The sequence below is a fragment of the Protobothrops mucrosquamatus genome, unplaced genomic scaffold (genome assembly GCF_001527695.2).
Source record: "Protobothrops mucrosquamatus isolate PMUCROS unplaced genomic scaffold, P.Mucros_1.0 scaffold2093, whole genome shotgun sequence".
NCBI lineage: Eukaryota > Metazoa > Chordata > Lepidosauria > Squamata > Viperidae > Protobothrops > Protobothrops mucrosquamatus.
The window spans coordinates 52,257-75,186 of NW_015388195.1; the positions used below are offsets into that span (position 1 = coordinate 52,257).

Here is a 22,930-nt window from a genome sequence, read left to right on the forward strand (position 1 = left end):
TAATGATAGTAGTTCTGTTGTGGCTTGGGGTTTTTAAGGGAATAATTGAAATTCCTGTAAATAATTATCCAGATATCCATAAAATAAATTCCTAAGATATATCTTAGGTCATTTAGGAAAGACCTCCCACTTTGCATGTGTTCAATCTCTGGCATACTTAGTTAAATCATCTCTGAGGCGCCTAAATTTCTCTGCTTAAAAATATGTTTCTCCTTAATATCCTGAAAGAGAAAGAATTCTGCCATACTCTGCAGATAGTTTTGGTACAGTATTATATACATGTATACACATTTACACCTCTGTACAGATGTAACTACCTATTATATGGCAGATTTATGTCTTTTATACAGGACTTAATTCTTAATTCTTCCTTCCAGATTCTACCAAGGAAAGGCATGAAATATGTCCTCCTACTCTTCAACTGCTCCTACTTACCTTGGAAGAATTTTAAATAGAAACATTACTAAAAAAAAAAATCCAGGACTTTTCCAGCCCTTCTTTGATGTGATATATGAAGCAATATTTGGTTGCTAAAACTTCAAGCAACATATGCTATATTAATAACCTCACTGAAAAGAAGAAATGAGTGATGAAGAGTGATGAAAAACAAGAGGCTGCAGCCCAAATCAAAGGAAACTGAAGAAAGAAAGGAGCTTTACTGCAACCAGGTTAAACAGAAGCCAAACAAATACTTCCAGGAAATCTACAAATCAGTGTGTAAAAATAACAGCCCTTCTGTGTAGCTTGATCTCAGATGTATACTGCCGCTAAATGTGGAGATTTCATTTCGTCATCATGCACTGATAAATAATGATCAACTACTATTCTCTCAAAAATTGTCATGCATTCATTGTTAATGAATGTTCTAGCCTTTTTTTTTTGTAACTATTCACCAAGCAAAGATTCCTCTGGGGAAAAATGAACAGGATCCAGTTTATTTCACTGTACTCATAGCTACGTAATGGGAGAAGGCATCTGATTGTTAGCCAATTGCTCAGAGCCAGCTGTCTTCCTGATACTATCTCATTGATTAGAACCTGGGAACCAGTTGTGAGATGGGTGAAAGAAAATAGTTGGACTAGCATCCTTCCTAAGTATCTGTGTGGCAGCTGTCACAGGAATCTGCATGGACGAAAAGTGATATTACTTTGTGAAGCCAGCATGAATTCCACAAACGTTACAGATGGTTCTCTCTGCCTTTTGGAAAAGGTGCTGATTGGAGCTGTTCTCACAGTTCTCATTGTTGTGACTGTGTGTGGTAATGTGATGGTATGTTTGGCTGTCTATCTCAATCGACGGCTTCGCAGCCTAACTAATTGTTTCATTGTCTCATTGGCCTTTACAGACCTACTACTAGGCCTACTGGTTTTACCCTTTTCAGCCGTTTATGAAATTTCCTCCCATGAATGGCTCCTGAATGTTACTTTCTGCAATGTCTACGTTAGCTTGGATGTCATGCTATGCACCGCTTCCATTCTCAATCTATTCGTCATTAGTCTCGATCGCTATTATGCTATTACGGCACCCCTCCGCTACAGCACTGTGGTCACGCCTTTACGAGTCATTGTAGCTTTGATCCTGATCTGGGTAGTGTCCCTTATGGTTTCTTTCTTACCCATCAGTTTGGGATGGAATACCAAAGACATGACTATCCAGAACCAGATCCAAATGAATGGGAAGCAAGAGTGCAAACTGGAGGTCAATGCTTCATACGTTCTGGTGGATGGCTTGCTAACTTTCTACTTCCCCTTAATTATCATGTGCACCACCTACTACCGGATATTTAAAATAGCCAGGGAACAAGCTAAGAGGATCAACCACAGCACTTGCTGCAAGACTGACAAAACTATATTGCCCACAGTGAAAGAACACAAAGCCACTGTGACCCTTGCAGCTGTGATGGGCGCCTTCATTGTATGCTGGTTTCCCTATTTTACTGTGTTCACATACCGAGGTGTGATGGGTGCAGTATGTGACCGACTGATGACTGTTGTCCTATGGCTGGGTTATGCCAACTCGGCTCTGAACCCCATTTTGTATGCTGCACTGAATAGGGACTTCCGGACAGCTTATCAGAGGTTGCTCAAATGTCGGCAAATAAGGCCAGATGCCAGAGAAACTTCTCTATCACATGAGGTGAGAGACAAGTCCTGCCATCTGATGACAAATCTATATGAAGACAAACATCTAGAGACACATACGATGAATGGAAAGGCAAAACCTCTAATCAAAGAGACCATAAAAAGGTAACATTCTCTGAAAGGCTAAATAATTATTGAGATTTGCATTAGAGGCAGAAGGAAACTTCTGCATCCTGTTTAATGGCCCCCGGGTCAGAAGGAATTGCAACCCTTTGGCAGTCTTGTTTATAGTGTGACCTATAAACTCCAATCTGTTCAGCTAGATTTGGCCTTGGGCAGTTTTAAATTGCCTAAACCTAGAACACCTCCCATTGCCAGGCAAGCTGACCAAAGAAGGAAGCTGTCCATGAGGGCTGCATCTCAGCAATTCTGCCATCTTCTACATGATTTCCCCTCACCTTCCCCCAGTATTGTTCCTCCGGTTTAATCTGGTAATTATCCACTATTTTTATTGTCTCCTTTCTCACCTTAAATTACTCACTTTTTCCACCAGTATTTTTTAACATTCAAGGAAAGCTCTGCCTTTTCACTCTCCTAGTTTTGCTTGTTTTCGTTTTTAGAATAATTGCTGTTAAGTCATTCTCAGTTTCTGCAACCAATGTAGTGATGTCTACTGATCTCAGATTTTGACATTGTTTTCACTGATTTTTTCCTCTTCCGGACCAAAAGCCGATACGATATATTCAGTGTAGAAATTGAACAAGCATAGAAGTATAGCAGTCCTGTCTGACTCCTTTTCCAATGGTAAACCATTCTTGTGTTATTAGATTATCAAAAACAAAACAAAAATAAAATAATGGAATAATAAAATAAACAATGAAGATGAAAACAAGAATACAGCAATATGATAACAAAAAGATGGAGGGGTGGAGATCAGAGAGCAAAGGAGGAGGAGAGGGAGTCTGCCTTCAATCCACCTCCACCTTCATTTGGTCCCCAGGCCAACTGGCAGAGCCAGATCTTCAGGCTCCTGTGGAAGGATAGGATGGTGGAGGCAGAACTTACCTAGAGAGGAGTATATTCCAAAGGGCAGGCACTGTGGCAGAAAAAGCTCTTCTTCTGGATTCCCAGAAGTCAGAGTTCTTTGACCAATGGGATCTGTAGTTGGACCAATCTTCTGGCACAAGTAGGCCAGACTTATCCTAGTGGGACAAAGTCAGTGGTGGGATTCAGCCGGTTCGCATCATTTCGGTAGAACCAGTAGCTAATTTTTTGTTGCCCAGGCTCAGAATGGACTTCTGGAAGCGGCATCCACACAGAGAACTGGTTGTTCACATATTTGAATCCCACCACTGGACAAAATGGTTCATCAGGTAGCCTGGACCTATGTCATTAAGGGTTTAAAGGTCATAACCAACACCTTGAACTGCACTCAGAAGCAGACCGGTAGTCAGTGAATTTCATGGAGCAGAGGTGTAATATGGGTCATGTTAGGAGCCCCAAAGACTGGTCTCACTGCTACACTTTGCACCAGTTGAAGCTTCTGAATGGATTTCAAGGGTAGCTCCATGTAGAGTGCACTGCAATAATCCAGACAAGAGGTGACTAGAACTTGAGTAACTGAGCGCAGGGAGTCAATGATGCAGGAAAGGTTGCATCTAGTGAACAAATCGGAGCTGTGCAAAAGCTCTCCCAATTACACCTGCCACCTGCTCTTTGAGCAGGAGACATGATTCCAGTAGAACCCCCTAAGTTACAAAGTGAGTCTGAGTCCCTAGTGCAATCCCATCCAGAACTAAGGATGACAAAAACCCAGATCTGAGGTTCCACGCGCCCAAAGCCATTCGGTCTTGCCATAGTTCATTCAAATTCTGTTGTCCCACCATCCAGGTCCCTCCATGCAAGGGTAGTGACAAGGTAGGGAAATTGGTTTCCCTACCCTGTGGGTCACTGTGGCTTTCTGGTTATTGTAAATATTTCTTCTAAAAAAACTCAGATGTTGTGGTATATCCACTGCTTTGAGAGACTTCCAAAGTCCTGAACGATAAAGATTATCAAAAGTTTTGAAATTGTCTATAAAAAGTAAAGCTATTTTTAATATTCTCTTGCTTTTTTCTCTTATATATATATATATATCTATATTAGCTAGATGGTCGTATGTTCCCTTTAAATATCCCTCTCTAGGAATTGGGAAATAAACCAACTTTTTCCAGTTCTGGGGCCATGCTCTTTTTTTTCCACAGTTGTTGCTCGAGAGCTGTCACAAACTTTATGGTTCCCTGGCTAGCCTCCTTTAATTGCTCCACCAGGAGCAATTAAAGCCTCCACCACCGGGCTTTCCTATTTGCTAGTTGTTTTCTAGACCATCTGACTTTCTCCTCACCTCAACCCAGTGCAGAATTCAGATTAAAGTATTCCAATCAATTACTATCCAGTCCCTCCAGAAACACCTCCAGTGAAGAGAATTCCACCACGGTAATGGGTGACTGGTTCCCTTATTTAACCACTCCTTCCGCTAGGAGGATTTTGTAGCATTCAGTAAGAACTTCCCTTTCTGTAACTGAAAACGATGAGTCCTTATCCTACACATTGAAATAACAGATAAAAGAACTTGGCCTCCTTTTGTATATGAAAAAAAATGTTATTATATCCTCTATGAATATTCTCTCTTTGAGCCTTATCACTTCCAGTTTCTTCAGGTCTCTGCATAGTCCTCTGACATTCCTTTATAGATACTTTGAATCTGTTCTATTTTTTCTCTATCCTTCTTACAGTATGGTCCCCAGGCCATTGTTGGTTGGGGAATTCTGGGAGTTGTGGTCCACCAAATTGAAAGCTGCCAAGGTTGAGAAACACTGGCCCAAATTATTCTGCCCAGGGCAGAATAAAGTAGAACAATTGTTTTCCAAGTTTTATATTTTCTCACACAACTTAAACATTGTTTCTGCTTTTTTCGCAGCTGCCTGAAACTACTAGCTCAGTTTCTTGTTAGCTAAAATCTTGGCTTTTTATTTCATAAGCAGAAAAAATGCATATCTCTCTTAAAATTCATTCTGGGTTTTTTTTCCAGTCCATTTTCAAAACTATTTTGTAAGTTATTAAAAAAAAAAAAAGAGGAAACCTCCTAAAGTGATTAATTAAGAAGAGCAAGTGAAGCATTTCAAGTCTTAGTCTCCTAATTAAATAAGCATCTGAGAACAACATAGGCAGTTCTGCTTATTTTGATTCTAGACAGATTGTCTTTCTAAAAGTCCAGAAAAAGAAGAAGTGCTGTGTGTCGCTTCCCAGAAACATTTAGGAATTTCAGATCCTTCAAACAGATATTACTTGATCAGAATATTACAACTTCACTGTATAGAAACTTTCCAATTGGCAGCTAGCACTTATTAGGTTTCAAGAAATGTCAAGAAAAAGTTGATTCTGCTGCTTGATCTTAAATAGAGAGGCCAAAATATACTTCTCATCTTCTGCAGATGCTTTGGGTTATAACTGTCAGAATGGGTCCACCATGTTGCTTTACACAATAATCAGTCCTAAAAACATTTGCAGCACAAAACCTGGCTGTGTTGGGATGCTTGCTTTGCTTTAGCCAGTTATTTGGTGTATTGTTTTTATCTAAAAGAAGCTGTGATAAGGGAAAACCTGAAACATTGTGGAAGGGACATCTATGCCCAATCTTTTGCTCCAGGCACTAGGTTCAGGTTACCATAGAGCTGGCTGGTCTTTACAGAATGGTTCAACCATTCACCACTGCAGCGAATTATCTTTGACATATAAAAAACTTCACATTTCAAGGGCAAACCTTTTATCTAGCTAACATTTTGTTGTATTTTTCTCTTGAAAATAATGTCTCCGACAATCTGGACACAATGCTGTTATCTTTCTTTCACAGATCCATTTTACAAAAAAAGAACTAAAGCGGTACATATCCAAACAAAGAGCAGCTGGGCTTTTATTATATAGATATAGAATGAACTCAAGCATACTTATAGCTGATAGAAATGGGGAGTATGCTGCGTTCAGAGTGGCTCAATTAATGGACTAAAATAAAATGTGTCATTATAGATAGATGTAAATACAGCTAACTGGGTTCTTTTTGTGCCTATGCTAGCTTTAGGGGCTGAGGATTACTCTTATACAGTGTTTTATTATTGAACTATGGACCTGTACCAAAAATCCAACAGTCTAGAGCAGAAATCCTGTGATTTCTGAGCCGTGGTGGCACACTGGTTAGAATACAGTATTACAGCTACTTCTGCTGACTGTTGGCTGCTGGGAGTTTGATTCTCACCGGCTCAAGATTGACTCAGCCTTCCATCATTCCGAGGCCAGTAAAATGAGAACCCAGATTGTTGGGGGCAATACACTGACTCTGCAAACCACTTTGAGAGGGCTGTAAATCACTGTGAAGTGGTATATAAGTCTAAGTGCTAATGCTATTTTGGTTTCAAGAGTGGAGATTTCAGGAAAAAAAGCTTCCCTATAATCTATGTCAGTCGTGGCGAACCTATGGCACGCGTGCCAGAGGCGGCACTCAGAGACCTCTCTGTGGGCATGTGCGCTGCAACCCTCAGCAGATTGTGCAGGTCCATTAGGTCGCCACCACCTGGAGCGGCAGCCCCACCCAGCACAAAGGAGGCGAAGAAGCCAGCTAGCAAGCTCAAGTAGAGATGGTAGAACATGCCCATACCCATTCCCAGCAAGCCAAAGGCCACCCCAAACAGGGAAAGCCAGATCCCCATCAGCATCATGGCCACCCAGGCCCAGCAAAGATGGGGGGAGGCACGCAATCCTAGCTGGGACTGGGGGGCCATGGCACCGATGGGGATACAGCTTTCCCCGCTTGGGGTGGCCTTTGGCTTGCTGGGCATGGGCATGCTCTACCACCTCTACTTGAGCTTGCTATCCAGCCACTTCGCCTCATTTGTGCTGGGCAGGGCTGCTGCTCCAGGTGGTGATGGCGGCCTAATGGACCTGTGTGAGCTGCTGGCAGTGGCGGCCCAAGGCAGGGCAAAGGTGCCTTGGGTGCGCAAGGAGAACAGACTCCACCTGCGGGCCAAGGGCAAGATCTGCGAGGGGGCCGAGGAGAAGACCAGCAGTGACCTGCTTTCCAACCACAAGCAAAAACAAATGGGATGGAGTAGGCGCATCTAGCGATCTGTATCACATGCCTCCCCCTCCCTTACTCCGCCTGCTGCTAGAGGACTGGCATGGTATTGGCACTGATCGAAGGGCCAGCAGGCTGTGGTTGCTGATGACCACCATCAACTCCCATGCGCTCGCTGGCCTCTGTGTGCGGGGACCGATGGTGTCAGGCAGCAGCCACCCCGGCCCCTGCCTCGCCTTGCCTTGCCCTGCAGCAATGGCATGCCTGCCCTGCCCCCTGCCTCACCCCATAGGACGAGCCTCCTACCCACCTCCCCATACACCAGAGACCCCCTGGATCACCCCTTTGTGATAAATAAGTGGATTTGAGGTTGCGGTTGGGTACTTGGTCTCTAAAAGTTTTGCCATCACTGGTCTATACTTTTTGAAATCTTTCCTTGTCATTCAATAAAAACAAAGGAATTCAAATTCCACATCATCTTCTATTCCCCTTCCCCCAAATTTTTACACTTTATCCCTATATAATGTCCAGGAAAACAGCCAGATCATATAGAGGACTGGAAGCAATAGTGTCCAATGCAAGACTGGATTGATCATTCCTGTCATTGCCAGAACTTTATGGGAATGTAGATTCTTAATGCCTTTGATAACAGTCCCTGCTATTGTTAAAGATTTTGATCTTTGATCTGCATTATTCTAGTTCACTTTCTAGAGCATCTTAGTTCAATAAATACCTCATTAGAATCATACTGTTTATTAGCACAGATTATTTAAATTCAAGGAAGAAAAATTATTTGCTTTTTTTAGCTAAATGCTGTTCAATTGTATATGAAAGAGGATTTGCTTTAGGAATTATTTCAAAGAAGAAGAGAATTTTGGAGAGATTTTCATTGGAAGAGTCAGGTGTTGCTACATTTTTATGTAGCTGGGAGGTGTACTGTACAGTCATTTCTGTTTCCTCATTTCCATTAAACCCTGAGGGAAATATCTTGAGCAAAGCTCCTCTCTGGGGCTTTTTCATTGGCAGTGCTTTTCAGAAATTAATGAAAAGCTCTTTTCAATAAAGGAGAATGTTTATAGCTCAGGGTTTAAATGAGGGGTCTTTGGTGCTCTCTGAGCTTGATTGTTTTCTTGCAGACATTTCATTACCTAAACTAGGTGACATCATCAGTGCTAATAGGGAGAAAGTCCCAAAGGTGATTTTTTTTAAAAAGAGGCAACTGGACTTTCTTTGTTTTCCCTTGAAGACATTTCGTTTCTCATCCCAGAAGTTTCTTCAGTTCTCTTGGATGAGAAGCAAAATGTCTTCAAGAAAAAACAAAGAAAGACCAGTTGCCTTTTGAAAAAAAACACCTTTGGGACAACCATGACCTGGATGACTGATGTTCTCCAAAGACAGTAGGGAGAAGGGTTTGTTGTCAACTTATACTCTAGTGATGTGTCCTGTCAGTATTGGTGGGAGTAGTCTTGGTGCTGGAGTGGGGGTGGCCTGTTTATAGTTTGTCTTGTTTTGAGTAAAGTTTGCTTTTTGATTATTGGTCTGATGTTAATCTTAGTGTTAATCTATTCTTATTTAGGTGTTGATTGCTGGTGGGGAGGTGTTTTGACTTTTTTGCTCCCTTTTTGGCTTGTTGGTTGTCTCTTTTGCACATTATATAGCTGTTGTCGGTGTACACCTTTGATTTGTTGAAAGGTTTCTCCGTCAAATTGAAAGTATGTGGTTAGGCAGAGGTTGATAAAATCTTTGGGTCTGGGTGTTTCATTCTTCATGTATTGGGCTAGCTAATTCTAGGTCTATGGAACTAAAAAAAAGGACTATGACATAAAATGAGACCATGATTTCATCTTCATTTATTGGCATATCGTTGATTCTTTGAAGGCACTGTAGGGGGGAACTGATAGAATATTTGCTTCCCAGTGTGAGGTGCCCAAGCTTTTTTGTCAATTCTTTCAAAATGTTCTAGATAGGGATCCCTGGTAATGATATAATTGGACAGAGAGGTATGTCAGGCTTGTGTATTTTAGGGAGTCCATACAAGCATGGGAGAATGGGTTCACTGCTTCTCATCTACCACTGTCCCTTTTTGGTAAGTAAACTTTGGAAAAGTTCTTTCCCGGAAGAGATTCAGAGACATTTTTAAATTTCAGAACTGATGGGAAATGTTTAAGTCTTCTACTTCTTCCTCATATAAATCATTTGAGTTTTCAGTTTGGTTACAATATTTGGAGTTTTGAGAGCATGAATTTTGTTATTTCACAAAATGTCAGTTATTGTTGGGGGGGGTGTTTGCGATTAACCCCAGCTCTAACCATACATAAAATGGCTGCTGTGTTGGAGGTGACTAAACACAGTTACTAGAAGGCAAACAGCTGGGTTTGCTTCAGGGAGTTCATGGAATCAAGAGGCATTCTTCTAAATAAAGACAATGCTGAAGGCTGGCACTTTGCAGCATGTCAGAGTGTCTTTAAAAAAAAAAAACAATTGCATTTGATAAAAAGGAACTGATACATGCAGAAGAAAATGTCTGGGTATATTTTGGCTATGAACCACATTTTCTCTGCCTGTTCTATAGGTTAATTTATCATTTCTGTTACCTGGGATATAGTTTTTGAGGGTTTTTGTTTGGGGGGTGGAGTGTATTGTGGTTTAGTTATGTAGGAAATATCGTCTCCTTTCCCATGTCTCTTGCCTCAACATTGGTTCAAATTAGATAACATTATTTTTTAAAAAAATAATCATGTGTTCATTTATTCCAGCAAATCATACCAATAATTAAAGATTTGGAAAATGACACCCTAAAACCATAAAGAATCATTTTGTGTAAATACTCTTCTAATTCAATGTTCAATTCATTAAACTTTATTGCCATGCAAGAAACTACTGATGCCATGAAGTTTTGCCACTCCTTCCCTAAAATTATAGGCACTTTTCTTTAAAACAAAACAGAAGTAGCATAGAAAGAAGCCTAAGACCAAAACTATTTGGTCTTGAAACTTGGCTGGCTTTATCCCTGCAACAAGAATTTTGCTTGCAAATTTTGTCAAATGTTAGAAGTCAAAAGGGCATGTCAGTTTTGGAGGGCTTTTAAGTTCACATAAGCTGTGCATTCTCACAAGGAAGCCTAGCTGAATGGAATGAATGTAATAAACAATGGATGTCATAAGTACGCCAATCATTATTCCCTGATTCAGTGCTAAAAATTACCATAATCAGTTATGCTCCCCATCATGGATTAGGAGGGAGACTTCTTTTTCTCCTTTACAGAGAATAGGCCTCCATCAAACAGGAAAAGCGTTTGTTTGAAGACCATGTGTCTTTGAAGGGATATCCTGTTTTAATCTAGATTCTTGAAGATAGCTAACCAAACTTAACATCTGGGTGGCCTACAAAGCAGCTGTCACATGAATCATTGGGCAGTTTGCAAGGTGTAACGTGTTTCTATTTCATGATTCACAGTCACTTCAAAAATGTACATTTACACATATAAATTGTCATGAATCCATTTTATACCAATCATTTTTTTTCTTCTGCCCTCTTTGTGAAGGCTTCATACTTCTTGAGAGTTGTTTTTTAGCAATCCATAAATGGTTATTCTAGGATTTACATGGATAATATTGAAATAACCATAGAAATTTCTAAAGAAATAACAATGGAAATGGGAAATACTTTTTTTTATTCCAAAGGCATATTCATATTTAATTTTCAGAAACAAAATGAAGTTGAAGTAGTATGAAGTTGAGTATGATAATTTGCATTTTTAGCAGCAAACCGAGTCTGTAACTTGACTTAATTGTCAAAGCTTCATGTCCTCCAATTTCACATCTATTGTTTTCATAGAATTATAAAGTTGGGAGTCATCTAGTTCAATTTCTTGAACAATGCAGGATCTGCTAAAGCATTTCATAAACTGTTCAACATATTTTTGAAAACTCACAGTGAAGGAACATACATTTCAAGAGGCAGCTTTTTCCACTGGTTGACAGCTATCATATATAACCTGAATCTACTTCCCCACAGGTTCAACCCCTTGGTTCTGGTCATCCCTTTCAAGACAACAGAGAGTACATCTGTATGGCTTTTTTGATATCTGAAACATGCTCTCTCTTTCCCAAACTAAACTCTTTAGTTTGGAAAAGTAAAAATGTTTAGTTTTACTTCTCCAAACTAAACATACCCAGTTTCTCTAACTACTCCCAGGACTTGATATTCACTCACAGGTCTTGCTATAAGTGTTTGTAATATATTATTACTATTACTATTACTATTACTATTACTATTACTATTACTATTACTATTATTATTATTATTATTATTATTATTATTATTATTATTATTATTATTATTATTATTATTATTATTATTATTATGGTTGGTTGCACAGTCAGCCAGGAGTTTAGACAGGATTTGGCATTTTATCAACATTATCAAGCTCTTCCCAAGGACCTAGGATAAGCAGATGTCATTTTCTGAGGATGTTAAAAGTGTCATTGTAGGATGTAAGCTCCTACAAGTAAAGCTGCCTTTAGCAATTGATTGATTTTGATTTTTTTCAATGCCAGTGGTGTTCAAGTGTTGTTCCAGATGTTTTGCAGTTGCACCCAATGTGCATATCACTATTGGTAACAATAAATGGCCTTTAGCAATTGATTGATTTTGATTTTTTTCAATGCCAGTGGTGTTCAAGTGTTGTTCCAGATGTTTTGGAGTTGCACCCAACGTGCATATCACTATTGGTAACAATAAATGGTGATCTTTGCTTTCCTCTGCCATGGTCATTCTGCTGCTATTTGCAGGTCTTTGTATTTTGTGATTTTTCTCCAGTAGTGGAGCTGCAAAATGTTCTCAGAAAAAAGATAGTTGATGCATAGCAATTGGAGGGCAAAACACCTTTTCTCTTATTCAGGCTGCACACCTTTAATCCCCCTACCCAACCAGATTATACGGGACAGGGTCTGAGGCTCATATGTTTAGACTGACCCTGAAGGCAATATTTAGATTGCTACTTTGGCCTGTCAGAAATGAGGAGTAATAAGCTCACTTTTCCTGCAGATATAACTATATTACCGGTTCTGCTCTGATCTGTAATTTTAATTTTCCTCACTTGTTCATCTTGAGTCTGGAACTGAATGGCATAGACCAGAGCTCATGGAACCAAGTTTGTCATTGGGCAGCTGAAGTACAGTAATAATAGCCTGAAGGTTATATGAGCAAATATATCCTAAAACTACTATTATTCTATATCACTGACAAATGTTCTCCCTCATTCTCTCCCCTCCATCCCACTTTCTCCCATTCTTATTTTAACCTTTTCAGCTCTGGGCCTTTTCCTTAAACTGCAGACAGGCCAGTAAGAGTGGTCACTGTGACATAACTCTTCCAAAATCCACTGAGAACAGAAGGATACAGTTTAGATTTTCTTCTGGGAAAAATCTAGGGTCCTCGGGTGAGTATCTGGGAAGTCACATTTTAGAATGCAGTAATTTTCCATTTTTTTCCAGGTCCTTATATCTGACAGGCCACATTAGTCTCTCTGTAATATATTTATTAATTACTGTCTCCATTTGGGCAACAGTATGATGATCCTTGTTTTTCTTTATTTGGCTCAAAAGACAAATTATAAACAAAATAAGTTAGCGACTTTGAAAACATTGGCTTTAGGACATATTAAGTACTAGACCATAACTTTGCAAGACCAACAGACACAAGATCTGATAGTGGAGGATTTATAGAAGTATACCATCCTAAATTAAACAACTTAAGATAATGTGACAAATTGATTGAAAGTCCTCAGTCAGAAAGGATTTAGTTCAACCAAAAACAAACAACATACATCAACAATTCCCTGTTTCAAGTCAGGCATAGACAGACATGAGTTAAGAATGACTTTATTCCTAATTCTGCCTTTAGCTCAGATTTGTAGGTAAGTTGGAATTCGTACTTTCAACAATGAACTGCTGAAAATAAGCTGTACATTAAAAATGTGTGGCTTTAACAGTACATAAAAACATTATATGGCTTCAGTGGTTCATCAGCTTAAGGAAAAAGAACGCCATCTGCAATTTTTGGTAATAGGCAGCTTTTTCATAAGTAGGGGTTGTCTGAAAGTCAAACATTCTTAACTCGGGAACTCCATTTATTCTTCTGTAGCAAAGATTCCCTTGGTTCCACCTGGGTGCAGATCACCTGTAGCTCCTGGTTTCTTATAAGATATAAGTATCCATTTACACTGAGCTCGTACTTTAAGTTTACAACATGACTTACATTTTATTATCTACTATTGGTTGTTTATACTCTGTTTATGCTCAGGATACACACACATTTTTGACAAGCAGTAAATATTATATAGATTGTATTAATGCATGTCTTAAAGTGTGCGTAGAAGGTGTCTTATAAGGAAGGAATGCTGAACCAGTTGTATCTGAAGCCAAAAAGGCTTTTAGAAGGCCTGAGAATTTGCCTGAGTGTAAAATGTTTTAGACATTAGTGTAGTGTTATTTTGTCCTCGACAGAAATTGATAAATAATTTTTGAATATCCATTTTGTTAAATTCAACTACCATCAAATTCAAGGGCTACTCTGACCATCTGTATTTAACAGCATTTTCTCCCCTTCCAAAACTGAGTAGGGTTGCCAGGTGTCCACTATTTGAGTGGACAGTCCACTTTTTTCACATTATGTTCACTATTTTTTTTCACAAAATAGTGGACATTTTTTTTATTCAAAAGCTTTATGATGAAATGGTACATAATCTAAAGCTGTACAGTCTAATTTTTTTACTACTTAACCCCCCCCCCCCCGCTTGTCCGCTATTTTTTGGAAGCAGACCTGGCAACCCTAAAACTGAGTTCCTTTATTTTTCATTTCCAGAAAGTACAATATTCAAAAATGTGACTCAGACAAAGCCAATGAATGTTCAGTTCCCTTCTGACTCATGATGAAAGAGCCTCTTCTGGGCTCTTTAACCCTAAATCATATGAAAAAACACTGATCATATGAAAAGAAGGTCAGATATTCTACGTTAGAAGAGAAAATGCTCTATAACGCAAACAGCAAATTTAGATAGAAGGTTCTTCCCCTATGTTGTTAAGGGTTGGCGTGGGAGGACATCTGTAAGAGCATGAATGATTTATAATTTAGAATGCACCAAATCTTACTATTTCACAGTGTACTTTCCCTAATTAGAAATATGACAGTTTTGCAAGTGAGGGGATCAATCTTTCTGATTTTTTTTCATTTCAAATGTCCCTTCTTTCTTCTACCACATAGTAAATACCGTTTGTAATGTACTGGCCATAACTGTTTTAAATCACTTGCTTAATGTCTGACCTACATTGCTGTATTGTTTAACAGTTGCTGTTACTGAAAGCCAAACTGGCTGACTCTGCGCTGATAATGAGGTTTGGGGTAGGAAACTATTACTTTAAACCAGTGGTTCTCAACCTTTTTAATGCCGCGACCCCAACCGGTCGTAAGTCGAGGACTAAACCGGTCGTAAGTCGAGGACTACCCAACCGGTCGTAAGTCGAGGACTTTCCCTGCCCGGGAGCGCCGCACATGCGTGGTTCCGCCCCCTGCGCCAGCCGAGGCATAGCTGGCAAGCGGCAGAGATGGAGCAGGCCGACCACCAGCTGGCCCAGCTCAAGGGAGGTAAGACACCCGTCGGAAAAGGGGAAAAAAATGGCGGACAGCCTTGCTTGGCGACCCCCATGAAATGGTCGATCGACCCCAAATGGGGTCGCGACCCTTAGGTTGAGAACCACTGCTTTAAACCTATTGGTTGCCACCTAGAGGCTAACTGTATAAATAGCTGTGCAGCAGCCTTTAGGGCTGCTTCTGTTCTGAGTTAATAAACTTGTTGCTGTTTCAACACTCTGCCTCATTCAATGCCTAAAGAACCGAAGATATAACAGTTCATCCCTAAAAAGGACCTCAGAAATCCAGACTAATAAATCTTGGAAATAAGGGTTTGGGAAAGCAAATGATAAATAATTAGCTGTTTGACAAGGCACTACGTCTCCCCAAATTTTCTATTCTTTTTCTGTTGAATGAGAAGTACTGAAAGAATATCACAATGTCACATTGTCAGAGTTAATTTTTGTTACTTTCTTTACTTTATTCAGGATACTATAGAACAAGATGGCTTGTAACTGAGTGGCCATCCTGCTTTCTCCTTTTGATATACTCCCCATCCCTTGAAGTCTCCTTTCAGAAAGAGTAGGTCTGCATGTTTGTTTGGATCAGATGCATTGCTATGAGAATGAAACTCCTCTTTGACATGTCTAGTTTCTAGACATTTCTGCTTCCTACTTCTTTTACAGTTGTTGTTGTTGCACAAGTATCAGTGTTCTTGTGTATGGAGAGTTTCAATCATCCAGGTCATGGTTGTCCCAAGGGTGCTTTTCCAAAAGGCAACTAGGTTCTCTTGGTTTTTAACTTGAAGGCATTTTGCTTCTCATCCAAGAAAGCTTCTTCAGTTCAGTTCTGAACTGAAGAAGCTTCTTGGATAAGAAGTGAAATGTCTTTGAGGAAAAACCCAAGAAAACCCATTTGCCTTTTGGAAAAGCAATTTTTAGACTATCAGTGTTCTTCTTCAATCCTTTCACCAACTCATGTGGTCTTGCTAGGCTGCTTAAAAGCCATCTCAGAATGTTTCACTAGCTGTTTTTTTTAAAGAATGTGTATGTATATGCATGTATATAGCATGTATATATGTGTGTTATGTATGTGTGTGGGTAGATATATACTTCCTTTTGAAAGCAGGCAACAGAATTTCATAATGTGGGCCAGTGTGCTCATAGAAAAAAAAAAGACAACAAAGACTATGTTATCTTATTTTATCTTATCTGCCACATTTGGGGGCAATCTCCTTTTAGCAAATCCAAAATACAATTGGCATTCAATCTTTGCAAAGAATCCCAATAATGCAAGCTACGAATTGCTTCTGGATCTTATTCATAACAATGGTGGAGCCTGAGTTACACCTGAAAATTCAGTTATTCAGAATTTAATCAAGATGTTATTTGCTGGGAGCCTGGAAAACCTGGGCAGGGTTTAACAAAATAAGGTCAGAATCACCTCTGCATACCATCCCACAACCCTCTTCCGCTGATAACATGCTCTTTCTGTTCTGTTTCAGTTTTATTGACAGTGTCACAGGAATTAAAAAGCAGAGGTCACCTTGCTGCTAAAAGCCAGATACAATTGTTGTGCTGGTTCCACACGAGGCAGTTATAGCTTTGCACGAGATCTCGTGCAAATAAAATCCCTGCCATTGTGGGGAAGGGAGACTTAAGACTGTACTGCTATCAGCAGCTGTTTTTGAGGGATAAACTTCCTGGCAGCTCTTGTTAAAAAAAAAATAGCAGATGTAGTAAATAATTTGCCACCATTTCAGCCTTGAAAGTTAGATTTTTGTGCAAGTGCACTTGACCTCATCATATCAATGTCACAGTCAGTAGCAACCTTTTGACCACATTCATCACAGAGATGTAAAAGCAACAGGATAGCAGTAATGGCTGAGGGATAGCTTTTGAATAAAAAAAATGAGACCATCATGAGCAAAAGTGGAGCTTTTGAACATGACCAGCTGCTTGACAAGCTTGTAACTCTCATTCCTGAGGCTGGATTAGGTCTGCTCCCCAGATCATTAGTTTTCTTTTGGAAAATATTCTTCACATTTCAAAAGGTCCAAGGCTCAAAAGGAACTTATCGAGAGTTTAGTTTTACATCCAGCTTTGGATAGCCCTCTGTTTTGACTTTGATTCAAGCTGTTTGCCTGAAGAAAAAAAGCATTGATACATTCTGCTTCACATCAGGGAACCCCCGTCAATAGCACAAGGATAGTGCTCAAACTCACAACAATGTACAATTTAAACCTTATGTGAAAAAGAAGCCAACTGAAGCTAAACACCGAATCTCAAGTGATTCCTGCAGTTTGACTGTTTTGTTCCTGTGTCAGTTTCAATGTTAGCTGAGTATTTCATATGATATTGTTTCATAATATATGTCTGTGTGATATAGGTATAGAGATATAGATATAAAGCCAGATGGATGACCTTCGTCCAGTCACTCTCTCTCAGCCCTAGGAAAGAAGCAACGGCAAACCATTTCTGAAAAACCTTGCCAAGAAAACTGCAGAGAATTGTCCAGGTAATCACTGAGAATCAGACATGATTGAACAGAAGGAAAAAAAATTAGAGACACTAGATCTGCTGTCAAAAGACAATGACGTACCACAAAAGCTGGGAATGAGGCTCAGATATAAAGTCCTATAGTGAATAAGCAAATTGGTTTTAGTAGGGAAAGGCTTCTCATTGTGAAGATGGAAAGAGTTCTGTCATTAGTATTATCAGTCATGTTTAATGGATCATATTGATGGCTTAATAAAAGCAGAGATAGACTGTTAAGGTTTATTAACATACTATATTTCCCAAAGGAGCCATAGTAGTTTACACAAAAAGGGGAGGAAGGAGTCTGAAATTAAACCAGCATGCTTCACAATAATAATAGAAATCTTCTCTTAGAATAGAAGAGAGCTGGAAGTGACCTTGGAGGTCTTCTAGTCCAGCCCCCCCACTCAAGCAGGAGAACCTACACCATCTCAGACAAGTGACTGTCCAGTCTCTTCTTAAAAACCTTCGGAGATGGAGCACCCATGATTTCTGGAGGCAAGCTGTTCTGTTGGTTAATTGTCCTCACTGTTAGGAACTTTCTCCTTAATTCCCAGTTGCTTCTCTCTTTGATCAATTTCCAATCATTGTTTCTTGTCCTGTCCTCTGGTGCTTTGGAGAATAATTTGACCCCCTCTTCTTTGTGGCAGTCTCTCAAATACTGGAATACTGCTATCATGTCAACCGCTATTTCTTCTTTTCTTTAGACTAGCCAAACTCACAGCTGGTCTTCATATGTTTTAGTCTCCAGGCCTTGGATCATCTTAGTTGTTCTTCTCTGAACTTTTTCCAAGGTCTCAACATCTGTTTTGTAGTATGGTGACCAAAATTGGTTGCAGTATTCCAGGTGTGGTCTCACTAGGGCAGGGGTGTCAAATTCGCAACGTCATATCACGTGTCACGACGTATCACAACTTTTTTGCCATTGCCGGCAATGGGGTGGGCATGGTTTCACTATGATGCATCCGGCCCGCGGGCCAGCAGTTTGACACCCCTGCACTAAGGTTTTAATAAAGCGGTACTAATACTTTGTGTGATCTTGATTCTATGCCTCTGTTTATACAATCCAGGATTGTATTAGCTTTTTTGGCGGCTGCTGCACATCACTGGCTCATAGTCAAGTGATCGTCCACTAGGGCTTCAAGGTCCCTCTCACAGTTACTGTTTTGGAGCCCGGTCTCACCTAATCTGTACTTATAGCTTTGATTTTTCCTGCCTAAATGTAAAACTTTGCTTTATTAAAACTGAGTTCATTTTAAGTAGAGAAAAAATGAAATAAATAATAGGAAAATGTAATAGGAAAATGTAATGCCTGGGCCTGGAGTAGTTATTTTCATCTCATCAACAGGCTGAATGGGTTCTTTTCTGAAAGAAGACAGTGAGGAGTCAGGCAAGTAGGCTTGGGGAGAAATTTCCATAAATTAATGAGAAGATCCTACTGCTGGCTACCACAGTGTGAGCCAAACCTACTAGTGGAAATATAAGTAGAGTTCTCCAACTAATCTCTGTGTAGATGTTGGAGACATTTGGGGGTGGGGAGTGCGGGGTGGGTGGGTAACCAGATTATGAGGAAGTAAGACTAATGGTAAAATATATCAATGCGGAATCAGCACAACTGTGTAGTTTCCAAAATGTTGTCTGTGCAAATCATGACAATCGTATGCACAGGTACTTTATAAAGATGTTAAACTTACACAATCCTTCTGTGTAAGTATCTCTCAGGCAAAAATACAGAAGTGAGTATGCCTAAATGCTTTTAAAACATTCAGAGAGTACAGATATAAACTTTTCCAATATATCTGTTGCATACGAACCCTGAAAGAGACCTTACTTAAAACTCAACTAAAGATTCACAATCATGATTCATTTTAATGAAAGGCTCTCCTCTGCTCTGTGGTTTTTTGAAAATTTCCAAGGCATAAAATAGAAACTGATTGCAAAAGGGAGAAAACAAATCTCTGTGCCAGAGATCAACTGCTGGAAAGTATCTCATGTTGCTTTTAGCAAAAGAACATTTTTGCCCTTAATGATCTCCTTAAAAAGCTGGGTGCAAAGGAAGAAAAGTATTTTGTGAGAACATGACATTTCAGTGAAATAAGTTTTCATTTAAAGAAATCTTTAAAGATTTTTTTTGCAAACAATAAAACAGCTAATATGTGGCTTAGCTACAGATTGAATTATTTGATCAGATTGATTTATAGTTGTTTCCTTTCATATCTCTAAGCAGGCATAGCAATCAACCCACTTGCTCCATGTGAAACTTTTGAAAATAACCCATCATTAAAAATGGATAATGGTCATCAGTTTTTGTTATTCTTCTGGATATTCTGAGTAATAATAATAATAATAAAAGTTGGAAGGGACCTTGGAGGTCATCGAGTCCAACCCCCTGCTCAGGCAGGAAACCCTACACCATTTCGGACAAATGGCTGTCCAGTCTCTTCTTAAAGACTTCCAGTGTTGGAGCATTCACCGCTTCTGGAGGCAGGTTGTTCCACTGGTTAATTGTTCTAACTGTCAGGAAGTTTCTCCTTAGTTCTAGGTTGCTTCTCTCTTTGGTCAGTTTCCATCCATTGCTTCTTGTCCTGCCTTCAGGCGCTTTGGAGAATAGCTTGACTCCCTCTTCTTTGTGGCAGCCCTTGAGATATTGGAACACTGCTATCATGTCCCCCCTTGTCCTTCTCTTCATTAAACTAGACATACCCAACTCCAGCAACCGTTCCTTATATGTTTTAGCCTCCAGTCCCCTAATCATCTTTGTTGCTCTTCTCTATACTCTTTCTAGAGTTTCAGCATCTTTTTTACATCGTGGTGACCAAAACTGGATGCAGTATTCCAAGTGTGGCCTTACCAAGGCCTTGTAAAGTGGTATTAATACTTCACGTGATCTTGATTCTGTCCCTCTGTTAATGCAGCCCAGCACTGTGTTGGCTTTTTTGGCCGCTGCAGCAAACTGCTGGCTCATATTCAGGTGATTGTCCACTAGGACTCCGAGATCCCTCTCACAGTTACTACTATTGAGCAAGGTACCCCCTATACTATACCTGTACATTTGGTTTTTCATACCTGTACATTTGGTAGTTCACTGAGGCAGAGAGAGAATCTGTTTATATTTATTTATTTTTAAAGAGTAGTTTCAAATTTTAACTTTGAAAAAATGATTTTTTTATTTTTCCACTTTTTGTTCTTGTTTCATTTCCTCTATGATTTGTTGTTTTTTTAGATTTGCTCCAAATCACAACTGGTGCACAGCATTTGTGGAGTAGTTCCATTTTTCATAAGCTATTCCTCTTTTATTATACGAGGTTTTTATTACAATCTCTGATGCTGTTTGTTGAGGGACACAACCAGTGGTGGGATTCAAATATGTGAACAACCGGTTCTCTGTGTGGATGCTGCTTCCGGAAGTCCATTCTGGGCCTGGGCAACAAAAAAATTAGTTACTGGTTCTGCCAAAGTGGTGCGAACTGGCTGAATCCCACCACTGGACACAACTACTCGACACTCCTGGCCCCAAAGAGATATATAAAATTGGTCATTCTAGAGGGAACCTTTTGTCCATTCTCCCTAATTCTGATTAGAAAGTTCTGTAAATTCTATTTCACTTGAAAAAGTTTGCAAGTGAAATGCTTTATTAAATTATGATTAACCCTTTCCTTATTTAATAGAGCACTCCAAAAGTGATATTTGAAAACAACTCAGGCTGCCTCATAGCATGAAATAACTTATATTAGACAGAGAGCTATTCATTCTTTCATTCATTCATTATCGCATTTACATAGCTTTTAGCGGTAAGCAGAGGTCTCACATCACCGAAAACATAGAAAGCGACAGGCATATGTCATATGTTGGCATTTCTTTCAGTTCATTTGTTAATTAAATTAATTGGTGAATGTCAATTCCTAGACAATCACAAAATGCTATTAAATTAAAGCAAATCTACTGTATATAGAATAAATAATTGGTTGGCGGTAATGATGGTGATGATGATGATGATGACAACAATACTGTAATATTGTCTCATAAACACAGAAACTGGGAAGACATCCCCAGGAAGTAGTTTTTCTATCCCATGCATAAGCCAGGATGAAAAGAGTATTTCTGAATATCAGTGTCTAAAAGTGAAAAATTAATAACTGGATGTTAATGTGGGACTCCATTGCAGATATATGGGTGATAAAACAAAACTAAAGCTGTAAAGATGTGCTAAATTATAGTTCAGAATGCCTGTATCACACCTCTTATTAATAAACATATGAGCTAGGAAAAAAGTCTGGAAAATGAGACCATTAAAACAAAATGTGAAAACTATTGAGAATTACCTTCAGTCATATATATGTAAGTGGGTTTTGTTTTTCCCTTCTAGGAATCAGAACCCACCATGTGATACCTCATCTTCTACTATCCTGCCCATCTGTCAGAGCCTTTGGCTGGCCAAAGTTCTACCCAAGAGGAACATATGGATCCCGGTGTTTGAGCAGTCAATAGCAAGTGGACAGAACATAGAGCAACACTCTGCACCCCACACAGTTATCTACTGTGTCTTCTCTTAAGCCAGCAGGTTTTCCATGGCACTGAATGTATGTGAACGACGAAGCAAAGATGGATTGGAAGTTCTTGCGTTTACTGTTGAATGACTTTCTGTGTAAAAACAGTTGACTCTGCCATGTCACACATGTGGAAGAAGATGAAGAGGAATTTCTCAATAGCCAAACTCTGTGGGGGGGGGAATCTTTCATCTACATCCTACCATTTTGTTAAGACCATTCCTATCCAAGAAGAAATGCATGGGGATACAGGGAAGAAATACTGGTTTCATTGGAGACTGGAGAATTTTCTCTCTCCAATATTAAATTAATCCTGGGGCTCTATTCTCTGACAACCATACTATCAGAATATTCTAGTATCAATAATTCACTTTTAATGCCATCAACTATTCAGACTATCTTTTTCTTTGACCTAATCTACAAAGGGCATAAATGTCTTGCATGTCAAATATAGTTCAAATAACAACGATTTTGAAAACCAGGAGTACAAGGAGGAAAGGAATAATGTGGGAAAAGAAGGATGGGTCTGGGTAAAGCAAGGAGGAAGAACAACCATTGCTTTCATTTACATATTCATTACTGTATACGCTCTTCCTATTCTTTACTTTTCTGAAGTAAGAACAATGTATATCCTGGAAATATTTATTTCATTTAGACCCTCTAGAATCACTTGCACATTGTCAAAACTTCCAGTAAAATACATTAAACTAAAAAAAAATGAGAATTTTGAATATTTAATAGACTTAGTTGTTTTCATTAACAAAATATTCTGTTTTGTGTATTTCAGTTAAAAACACTAAAAAAGAACCCAACTAGCAAAAATATGTCTTTAAATGCTATTTCATATTGTGAATCTTTATCATTCATAATTCATAGTTTATAATTTATATTGGGAACAGAAAAACTATGCCCTTTCAGATTTTGGTCACGTGTACTCCCAGAAACCACGGGGTTCATCTTCCATTAACTTTAGATTTTAAAAACTTATGACTGAAAGCCTTTAAAAGAAAGCAGAAGAGGTAGTAA

The 22,930-nt window shown here is 39.2% G+C and overlaps 1 protein-coding gene across 1 annotated transcript; it reads left to right on the forward strand.

Moving 5' to 3' along the window:
• Positions 1 to 1,146: 1,146 nt before the first annotated feature.
• On the forward strand, positions 1,147 to 21,938 carry HRH2 (histamine receptor H2). Its single transcript, XM_015824041.2, has 2 exons — positions 1,147 to 2,246; positions 21,724 to 21,938. Exons 1-2 carry the CDS (start codon positions 1,162 to 1,164, stop codon positions 21,908 to 21,910), a joined length of 1,272 nt encoding a protein of 423 aa, XP_015679527.2. The 5' UTR covers positions 1,147 to 1,161; the 3' UTR covers positions 21,911 to 21,938.
• The last annotated feature ends 992 nt before the right edge of the window (positions 21,939 to 22,930 follow it).

Coding starts and splice junctions, on each gene's coding strand:
- HRH2 (XM_015824041.2), top strand. CDS start 1,162: ATGAATTCCACAAACGTTACAGATGGTTCTCTCTGCCTTTTGGAAAAG. Junction 2,247..21,723: donor ATCAAAGAGACCATAAAAAG/GTAACATTCTCT, acceptor TTTCCCTTCTAG/GAATCAGAACCCACCATGTG.